The sequence below is a fragment of the Salmo trutta genome, chromosome 12, assembly GCF_901001165.1.
Source record: "Salmo trutta chromosome 12, fSalTru1.1, whole genome shotgun sequence".
NCBI lineage: Eukaryota > Metazoa > Chordata > Actinopteri > Salmoniformes > Salmonidae > Salmo > Salmo trutta.
In genome coordinates, this window is record NC_042968.1 from 81,746,220 (window position 1) to 81,757,073 (window position 10,854).

The following is a 10,854-nucleotide window of genomic DNA, read 5'->3' on the forward strand; positions in this document are numbered from 1 at the left end:
ATACATTTTTTGAGAAACAATATACATTATTGTCTCAACAATTTGTTTTGATTTTTTACTTGCGTTCAATACTGAGCAGCTCACTCCGCATAGGATTCCCGTCTCCACAGGCACCGAGAATGCCGGAAACGGGGCACTCCGTCTGCCAAAACGAGTGCAATGGCATGTTGGGTCAGCCTATTTTAAACGTCGAAAGAAAAATACCCAAATGTGTCGACAAAACACAGAAACAACGTGTCCATTTTGACGTAGTATAATAATTTTTTACAAAAATATACACTTTACTGACGCGATTGGTGACTGGAATGGTATTTAGTTATCTTAATTTTACAGCCACCCTCTTTAGAGCCAACATGGTAGCGACGTAAGGTCTTCTTCCTGTCAATTCCGCACGTGTGTGGGTCAACGCCACATTGTAGTCCTCGCCTTGTATTATTATGATGGAATTAAGTCAGCAAGTACCGCGCAAAAGTTTTATATGTTCATTCTCTGACTGTCATGCATCGTACAACAAAGCATGGAAACTAGATGCTCATATTTGCAAGCACACAGGGCTGGTGAGTACAGCTAACTGGTCAGCTAACCGCTAGCTAGCAACATTTTGAGACATGCCATGGACACCGGCAAGTGAATTTTGTATTCCGTATTTGGTCTGTAGTTAGGCGATTCCGCTGCCAAAATAGGTTTTGACGTAATGCTGGGAAGTTAAAGCCTGAGTTCGTGCTTCAGCACAACTGCAGCCCCGCTACGTGGTTTGATAAAGTTGCTGGGGGAATTAAGCCAGTCTCAAACTGATTGCCAGTCCTTGCATTCACAGCACAGTCTGTCTCTGAGATCGACGTTGTGAAACGTTATACAGACTTCAATTACGATATAAAACAAACACCAGAGTAATACGTTTTTTTCTAGCTCAGATGAGACAGTTAGACTAAACCAAGTTTAGTACAAAAGTGGTTGCCTATGTTTTCTTGTTCTTCAAGAATCAATGGGTATTAATTGAACAGAGGAAATATCCCACGTTGTGCATTTAATTCCACCACCACAGCACGATTTTTTCCCTCTACAAATGCTTCAATTTTTTTCTGTATTCTGCAGAAACCATTTGTGTGTGAACATGACGGCTGTGACAAGGCATTCTGCGACAAGTACCACCTAGCTCGGCACCAGTTGAGCCACAGTGGAGAGAGACCCTTTAGGTAGTATTTCTTATTTAGCCAGCTAGTGCGGACATTCCAGACAAATTGGCAACAAGTGTTGTTCTGTTTGTTGACAGATGTACAGTAGATGGATGCACGGAGGCCTTCACCACAAATTACAATTTGAAGAAACATGTTAATCGCAAACACAACCATGATGAGGAGAAACTGTATGAATATGTGGTGAGTTAATCTGACAACATTTATTGGTTTTAGTCAGCCAAGGTATTATGAAATGCAGTACTTGGCTAACAGGTGTGTAATTTGCATTGCTGCCATAATTGTTTTACTCATCCATGTTTACAGTGTAGCTTTGAGGGATGTGGGAAAGTGTTCAGGAAGAACAATCAGCTCAAGTCACATGAGTGCCAGCAGCACACCAAACTACCTCCCTTTCAGTGAGTAAATTAAGCTGTTTGTTATGCTAATGGCATTACCCCATGTTGTTGGTTGAAAACAGATGTCCTGGAGTGAATGTAAATTAATTTTAAATATGAAAGATTTGAGCCCTGTGAACTGTATATCCAGGAGATTGTAACCCTGTACAATACATGCCTAGCACTCCTAGCTTTGGTCTAGAGAACAACACTTCTTAGTGGTCAGTGCAAGCTTGTTATACTAATCTGCCTTTGTCTTTCTCGCTCACTGGCTTTATAGCTGTACCTTTGAGGGCTGCGAGAAACAATTCACTTTCCCCAATAAACTACGGCTTCACGAGAAGGTGCACAGAGGTAAGATTTATCTCCTGATCTTGCAGCTGGATTGTCTGGGAGTGACACTGAGCCCTGTAGGAGACTAACTGCTAAAATGTTGTTGTTTTTCTCTCTCACAGGCTACCCCTGTGAAAAAGATGGCTGTTCTTTCATCGGAAAGACCTGGACTGAGTATACTAACCATAGGAGAGACGTACACAGAGGTATGCTGTCTGACACCTTATGATTGACACATTGCTTTCAGAATAGTATGTGTACAAAAACAATTACAACAATGTCTCAGAGGTCAATGAAGGTTGCTGCAAGGTGATTGTTTGTGCCTCCAGCCCTTTTTCAGTGTAATGAGTGCAACAAGGTGTTCCGCGACACCTGGTTCCTGAAGCAGCACCAGCGTGTCCACGCAGAGGAGCGCCAGGTGTTTATCTGTCCCAGGGAGGGGTGCCAGAGGTCCTTCACCACGCCATTCAACCTGCAAAGCCACATCGGCTCTTTCCATGAGGAGCTACGGCCTTACACCTGCCCCCATGAAGGCTGTGGAAAGACCTTTGCCATGAAGGTATGGATACCTGACCAGAGTCTTGTTGTGTTGCTACCAGATTCACCTCACTCTTATTAGTCAAAATCAGCTTCTGTATCTGAAGGTGCATTTGTATGGGAGAGTTGTCCTCACAAATTTTCGTAACAGTGAAAATGTCAGTGATAACATGGATATATGGACCTATGTTCCCTGTAATAGAAAACTCTGTCTTTCGCAGCAAAGCTTACAACGCCACGGTGTTGTCCACGATCCAGAAAGGAAGAAACAGGTTAGAATAGGCATGCCATGTATGCTTGAATACGTTCATTTTATTTGAACACACACTTCTTGTAGCCAGTACTTACACCTTACATTTTGTGCTGTTCCTCACATCCTATGAAAATGGTTAATACATATTATTGTTTATTGATTTGTAACTGTTAGTGTTTCAGCCCTGTATTAGCTAACAATCCATTTTTCATGTTTGCAGAAGAAACCCCGACCCAAGCGATCCCTGGTTTCCAGACTGAGTGGTTACAAGCCCAAGAATAACAGTCATCCAAAGCCCCATGCAGCTTTGCAATCAGAATCCATTGTAAGGGGTCAGTCGGAGCAAACGAACACTGTTGGATCAGAGCCTATTACACTGGTATCCCTTCTTCAGGACAAGGTCTTTTGCAACTCTGGTTAAGAAATCAAACCGTGACCACCCGACCAGATTTTGCCATATGGCAGTATTACTTTCAGTGCCAATTGGATAAAAATTACTCCAGACAACCCCACCCCCCCCTCATAAAAACATGATATTGCCTTGCTAGTTTAGTTCACTGTGGTAGATTTTTAATTTGTACTTAAGCTCATGAGTTTACACGCACAACTGTTCAGTTTGATTGTATTAAGTTAAGTGCTGTGAGGTCTGTGGGGAGAGCTGTAGGTGATGTGTTGGGCATGGTGGGCTGTGAACTGGTATCAGGATGGTGCTGCGCCAACTGTTCATTTCTTTGACTTCCTTCCCAGAAGGTGGACATAGGATGCACATGGCAGTTCTGCCATATTGGATGACTTTGGGTTTGGAAAGAATTCCCAGCACCTCTGTTGCACTATCTCCAGGGTTGTGTCCTGCAGTCAAAACCATAAAAGTATGGAATGCGTTTGGGTCTTTGCGTGTCAAAAAAGATGCATGTCAAATAACACTATTTGACTCGTTAAATAAGATTTTAATTTGACAGTCAAATAACTAAATTCTATTATTGAATGTTGTGTGCTGAATTTGCACGTACAAGCCAAGCGCCACCAATACTATCAGTAGCACTGTCAAAGCTGTACAAAAAGAGTCCGCAAACAAGCACACGCCGGCCACGAACGAAGCGTTTACAGTACCGCGTTGGTAATAAGGCATTATTTGTTCGACCGCTACTTCTGGGGTAGCTAGCTAGCACCAATACAACCAGCCTGAAAACAATGACCAGTAGAAACTGCAGTCATTTTCATTATTCTTAACAATGATTTAGGAATCCTTGTAAGTATTAGCTTAGGTATCCAATTGTTACACGCACAACTTTGAGCCTCACTAGCCAGATGAAGCTAGCTGGCTTCTTATAACGTTAGCTTTGGGCAACAGGGTTAAGTAGTTAGCTAGCTAGCTATTTATTTTCATGAACTGAAGTTCAGTTTCAATAGGCGTATTGTAACTGAACTTCAGTTCATGAAAATAAATAGCAAGCCAACTACTTAATTAACCCTGTTGCCCAAAGCTAACGTTATAAGAAGCCAGCTAGCTTCATCTGGCTAGTGAGGCTCAAACGGACCGGGGTATGTCTTGTGAAGCTGGCCACAATAGGATTAGGCACAATAATGGAATATGCGGTTTGCCTTCAAAATAAAAGTACCTATTTGAAAGTGACGCAGAAGGTTATAATTGGTGGAATCATGCAATATTTAGACTAGATCATGCTAAACAGGGTTGGAATGTGAAGCAATGAAATGGGATATCAGTCTCATCGGTGACACCCACAGAACACAACTGTGAAGAGTTTATGCAAATATTAGCGTTGTAGCTCTTATCGTGTGACTGTGTGAAATCACCTCCCCAGTCAGCCTATTGTGTGTATTGAAATTCATATTGCACTGTAGAGCTTTACCTAAGGATTGGGGATCAATGAAATTAGGTATCAGTCTACTCCATACCAAATATATATTTTTCCCAACGTCCTAAAGAGTTATCAGACTACATTACATTTTTTACATTTTAGTCATTTAGCAGACGCTCTTATCCAGAGCGACTTACAGTCGAGTGCATACATTTTTTTTATTACATTTTTACATACTTGCCCCCCCCCCCGTGGGAATCAAACCCACAACCCTGGCGTTGCACGCGCCATGCTCTACCAACTGAGCTACAGTGGGGGAAAAAACATCCATGCAGTATTGTTTTTTTCCTAGGGAATAATGTTCAGTACACATATTAGGTAGACAATAAATGTGGCTCAATTCAGTTGTCTCGCAATAAGAGCTACAATGCAAATGTTCTCTGGGTGTCACTGAGTAGACTGATACCCCATACCATTAATCCATAGGTAAGGCTGTACAGTGAAATAAGTATGCCCCCAATGCAATTCTTAAGTCTAGTACATCCAGTGTGATCTCAACAGATTTGTCCAATTAACAAATTATTGTATTTTGTTGATTTTATATAACATTCCAACCTCTGTATAATGATCTATTCAATTATGGCATAATTCTACAAGTTGTATTCATTTGCGTCACTGTCAATAACATACTTTAATTTTAAAGGCAAACCGCAAAGTCCACTATTGTGGCTAATCCTTGTTGTGGCTAGTTTCACAGATGGGTCTCGACCACCATTAATCAAATAAGAACGGTTTTATAAATTACGGTTATTTTAGATGATGACACCTAGCTATATAGTTAGCTAGCTATAGCTACTGAAACATGTCGTTTTGCTATGTTTCTGGGGAAGAACATTGTTTGCGTCATCAGCTAGCTAGCTTTTTTTATGACCAGCACTGTAGGTGCGCGAGACAATTTTACCAGCATCATAGCATAGGTATCGATGAACCGTTGTGACATATGAAATACAAGTGAGAGTGTAATGGATGTGTAATAACTACATACAAAATTAATGAACGTGTTAAATTATTATGTGACGTGCAGTCATATTCAGGTCCTGATTGGTCAACAAGCTTATTTGACATGTCAAGTATCTTTTTTGACACGCGAAGACCCAAACAGCGTTCCATATAGAAATACAACATTAACATTTGGCTTATTCCGCATTTGCACATCTCAGGAAAGTCAACATGGAGTCCTTGTACAGACAATAGGGCACACTCCTTTTTCTGTCCACAAGAATACATTTTTATTTATTTATGCACGTCTGAGCCTAGTTTGTTGCTAACGAGTCTCTTTGTTCTGCCAAAGGAAAGTTGTTGTACATATACAGAATTGAATGTATATTTTTGCAATAAAAAGAGATTAAATTAAAACCAACTAACTATTTTGCTGGTTTCAACTACAGAATAGTGAAGAGGTATTTAGTTTGTCCAGGTTGACACATTTTGGTCTGAAATGGGAGGTTTACTGGTTGCAATACTAATGGAAAGCTGTTCTCTAGTTCCATGAGCTTGTTAGGGAGATGACGTACATGAAGATGGTAGTAGTCGTTATGCATACAATTCAATCATCTCTACAGCGTCTTTGAAACAACAGAATGGTGAATAGCATCTGTATACGATAAGTGGTTTAGATGATGTGCATCAGACAGGTAAAGGTAAACCAATCCCAGATAGATATCTCACCAGTGGCTGTACATGTTCCATGCATCCTGTTCTCAGAGTGATTCTGACACGGTGCTTTTTATCCAGCCAATTCTGGACCTGCCGCAGCTTGGTTAGAAGATCATGGTTACCAATGTCAGAGGAAAAGGTGAGCTCCTTTACCTGCACAGGGCCTCGGTATGGGTAGTAGTTTTTGTTCTTATTTTAGATCAGAGGGGTATACTACAAAGCAGGTTCAATGAGTTAGCCAGCTAACTTCGATAAACAACCAGAAGTAACTGGATTTTTGGGGTTCATTAAGAAATCTAAACTCTATTTTCTTTTGGTTGTTGGGTCAGAGGCCATGCCCATTTCAAGCTTACCTTTCCAAAAAATAAAGTTATTTCAGAACATAGCTTACTAACTCATTGAACCTGCTTTGTAGTATATCCCTCTTATAGGAGAAAAGGCATTTTAGAGAATTCGGATACAACCACTGTGTGCAAGGTAGATGTACATGTGTCTGGTGTAAAACTGGTTGTATATGCTAAATATTACACACCTGTCTTGGCTTTCTGTTTCTCACCGAGTTTGAGTTGCTCCTCGTGGATATGTTTGCCAGTCATTAGACGGGTGGATCTTTTGTTTTCGTTGAGGCACCAGTTTTAGCCCATTCTCGTCCATCAGTCTGAGGACATCAACTCGATGCATTGTAACCATGTTCTCGCCAGTCTCACTATTCACCGGCAGGTGGCGCTGGTGGATCTTCCGGCCAAGACTGCCAATGGCACGGGCTCGGGGATCCTGCTTCTTCTTGTTAGGCACCTGCCCTTCTCCAGTTTCATCCACTGTGGTGGACAGTGGAGACCATCCAAGACAACGGTGCAGTTACACATTTCCATTGTATGATAGGAGCCCAGACCCAGGAGCTGGGAGTACCACCACAGACCCCTCTAGGTGCATGGCAGAGACCACCTCAGACAAGCACTAGACATTCTGGGCAGAACACAGAGAGAGTGGTTTACAAACGTGAACAGGTTACTAGGCATATTGCCACAAGAAATAAGCTGTCTAGAAGATATGTTTACAAGCCAGAAAATGCATGTGAACGTCCATCGACAACTCTCCTATTTGACAAACATGGAAGTCGGCTAGCTACAGCTAGCTAACAACGTTTGACAAGAAGAATTAGCACCCTGTACGAATACATTGTCTCGTGCCTTCGCTCTATCAGCTTCCAGATCGAACAGCAGGAACAAATACGTTTTTTTTAAGTCGATTTTATATTGTATATTATTTAAAATACGTTTTCGCATTGCTTTACGAGAGGCTTCTTTTCCATACTGAATGAAAATGGGGTCCTGTCTCCTTAACGGTTTTTGGCGCAGCATGATGACATTGTCGCAGAATGAATGATGATCTTTCTGTATTCATTTTGTAGTTTTCTTTAGACGTCGTTGCAGTCACTTTCTTATTATGTTGATAGCTAAACTTGGGCTATAATTAATAATGGATAGGCCACTGGCACTGCGGTACTATAGACTAGGTTACAGCTGCTGTTTATATTAGCCTGATCATGGGCTAGACTAATAGTTATCAAATGGTATTCTAAGCAAACCTTGTGATTCCACATCTAAGTTTGATTTTGAATAGGCCTAGTCATTTGAAGGCAATTGGTCTTTCAAACGAAAGAACAAATCTCATTGACATGGCATATATTTTAAATAAATTCCATTCATTTGGCAGACAATCGAAGATATAATGACATAAAGGAACTGAAATAAAAGCGGGGTCTTTAAAACAGACCAGTGCAAGCGTAGTGCGCGCACGGGTCAGCTTTCGCTCGCTCATCTGAACGTAACTCGGGTTGACACAGTTTGACCCGTCAATACCCTACTCTGCCAGTCTTTGTTTTGCACTTTCTTTCATAAGCACTACATTTTAGCCTTTATATTTAGCCAATTTGATGTTATATGCTCATTTTTATCAATAACCTACTCTCTATTTTATATCCTTACTTTTTTTCTCCATGTGTTCTTGATTTATTTAGTCATAGGAACTTGATATGTTCAGTGGGGCCTTTATTTAAAGAGCCCCTTTTATGTGTTTAATGTACTCTGCTAGAGCTTAGTGAGGGAAAAAAGCTGACTGATAAACAAAGGTGCTTTTCTATAGCTCTCAGAGGAGAGCACTTTGAAAGGAGGAGGCGGTCATGTTTTTGTTTATATTGCTTTGGATGTTTGCAAACATTGTCAGCCTATTTGCTAAATTAGCCTATATTTTCTTCCTTAAAATTCCACTGGGTAATGATCTGGATTGTAATTTCTGACACATACTTGAAGTCTGCAGTGATAGACTCATTGTCAACCAAGTTTTTGAGATGTTCAGTGGGCTCTGCGGTGTGGGGTTATCCCCTGCCCAGGCCTTGGTCTATAGAAATAGTAAATCGAGAGATTTTACAGTCAGATGAGCAGCAATAGATTAATTTGTTTAACGCTGCCTGGTACAAAGAGAGTCTAATCTTCGCTTTCTTCAATGGCTTTAACCTCAATGTCAGAGAGCGGAGCAACGTCTTGGAGACCCGTCTCTTGAAGGCGCACGCAGTGTCACCTGCCCAGCCACAGGTGCACCCCCTTCACTTAGGCTGCTTCTCAATGTTTTAGCTGCAGGAAATGCAAAAAAAAGCATAGGTCAGAGGTTGCAGGGGAGGCGGTTGCTATGTTATAGCCTGGTTTGAGGATAAGAAAGCGAGTGCTCGTTGGTGGGTCGTGAGAGAGGAGAATAGAGGCAGCGCTTGAGAAAGCTTTGGGGCTTCATTTGTTACAGAAAACACAAAAAAAGACTCAAAGTTAAAAAAGAGACCTCTGACATAGAGAGAAATGTCTCTGTCAGTCAATGCTGTGTTACTTGTGGGGGTGGGGGGCGAGTGTGTAGCCTGTAGGGCAAGGGTTGTTGGAAATAAGCTACATTGCACTTTTTGTATAGTTATGAGTTCTTGTCTTGAAGGCATGTATCTGGAGGAAAAATCAAACTTAAACACTTCTCGGTTTGCATGCGCTGGTTCACAATGATAATTTGAGGCCTCAATCTCAAGTTGTATATCCTTTCTACAAACCAAACTGTGCATTTGTATAGACCTCTAAGTCTGGTAACATTGTGGAACTTAGTAGGCGCCTATACGCATTTTATGATGAGGAACATAATAGGAGGCCAATTGCATATAGGCTGTTTGCAGTGCTGTGGTGTCTGGGCAGCTAAACAACATAATGATTGAGCTCAACCATTCAGCAAGCTGGGCAATGGTCAAAATGTAGAGAAACGTGGGGGTACTAACTGCCAATGTTAAAGAGAGGCCTATTTAAATATAATTCTTTAAAGGGGAATCTGAACAAAAAAAAAGTGCGTCGTTTGCGAGTAGCAGGTGGATGATTGTACACGGTTGACTGACTGGAAAGAAAGATGCGCTCCCCGAAAGAGCATTCATGGTGGAGAACGCGAGCTTCCTCATTTCCTAATTAGCGCACAAATTCTGGCACCCTGCGTTGCGGCGACACCCCAACAAAAAGGTAAGTTACCACAAGGGAACTTTTCTGTATCCTCTCAAAAGAGACTGTAACAATTCAACACAATGTTTCTTTTACATCTTTCTTTTGGTCTTCATCCCATTGGGCTTCTATGGGTGAGGCTGGTTTTCCCAAGGACAAACCTTCAACCATGTTTCTGGAAATATACAGAGATGCAGCCAGGCTGTGGTGCTGTCTAGCAACTGAATGAGTTGCTGATCAAATGAAACGTAGCATAACCCCCCCACCTCTCTCTTGCAATTAATTCCTCAATTAATTAATACATTGCAAAACCATTTGTAGGTCTATAGCTTAGGCTACAGTAAATGGTAATGATTGTTATGTCCTTATTGATTGGCATTTTATATTCACGTTTTCAATCGAATTATTCCCTTTGTCGCCCTAATAATCCATCATTCAACGGATTAGTCTAGTTTTAGAACTAGACTATTCTCACTTGCGTCTATCAATTCCATAATCAGTTATTTTATTGTATGTTTAGTGATCAGAAGTTGAGAAGGTTTGAAGCCACGTGAAACAGGTCAACAATGTCTTAATATTTATTTTTAAGTATACATTTCAGTATAAAATCTATAGTCTATTATTAGTGTAAAATTGTTATTCTAAGTAATGATGTAGGCTAATGATTTAGAAAATAATTGATATTATGCCGTAGTCACTCTTGTTCTTCTGTGCTGCTATGCTACATGTAAGCTATGTACTGTATCTGCAGGTACAGAACAAACACTAACTAATTTATTATTGATGTGTATACAGGGCTCATCTGAAAAAGAGACCGTGCTCTCAGCATGACTCCCTGTGAAAATAAAGTGAAAATAAAAATGTAAAATATATATATTGTATTGAAAGGAAACTCCAAAAAACAGTTAGTTTACATAGCTGTTATTAGGCTACGCTTGTAATTTAGACAACCCACTTGTAGGCTACTTCAAAAATAATAATGACAGTAATAGGAATATTGTGTATTCTACATTTTGTCCAAATTCTGTTTCAAATTACGTTCTACTCTATGTACTGTTAATTTATACAGGTAGTTTAATTACACAAGAAACTTAGGATATATCAGAG

At 40.7% G+C, this 10,854-nt stretch overlaps 1 protein-coding gene and 1 long non-coding RNA gene across 3 annotated transcripts; one reads left to right on the plus strand and one right to left on the minus strand.

Moving 5' to 3' along the window:
• The first annotated feature begins 361 nt into the window (after positions 1-361).
• gtf3aa (general transcription factor IIIAa) lies at positions 362-4,329 on the plus strand. Of its 2 annotated transcripts, none has more exons than XM_029769942.1 (9): positions 362-557; positions 1,096-1,196; positions 1,274-1,379; positions 1,503-1,594; positions 1,845-1,927; positions 2,029-2,112; positions 2,236-2,465; positions 2,665-2,715; positions 2,917-4,329. In XM_029769942.1, the coding sequence occupies exons 1-9, from the start codon at positions 438-440 to the stop codon at positions 3,115-3,117; spliced, it is 1,068 nt and encodes a 355-aa protein (XP_029625802.1). In that variant the 5' UTR covers positions 362-437; the 3' UTR covers positions 3,118-4,329. The 2 variants fall into 2 exon arrangements, with proteins under 2 accessions (XP_029625802.1, XP_029625803.1); XM_029769943.1 differs by having other exon boundaries at positions 1,854-1,927.
• Positions 3,250-6,758, minus strand: LOC115204405 (uncharacterized). Its single transcript, XR_003880362.1, has 2 exons — positions 6,245-6,758; positions 3,250-3,545 (listed from the first exon to the last, which is right to left on the minus strand). It is a non-coding gene; the product is annotated as an uncharacterized LOC115204405 (long non-coding RNA).
• Positions 6,759-10,854: the final 4,096 nt, after the last annotated feature.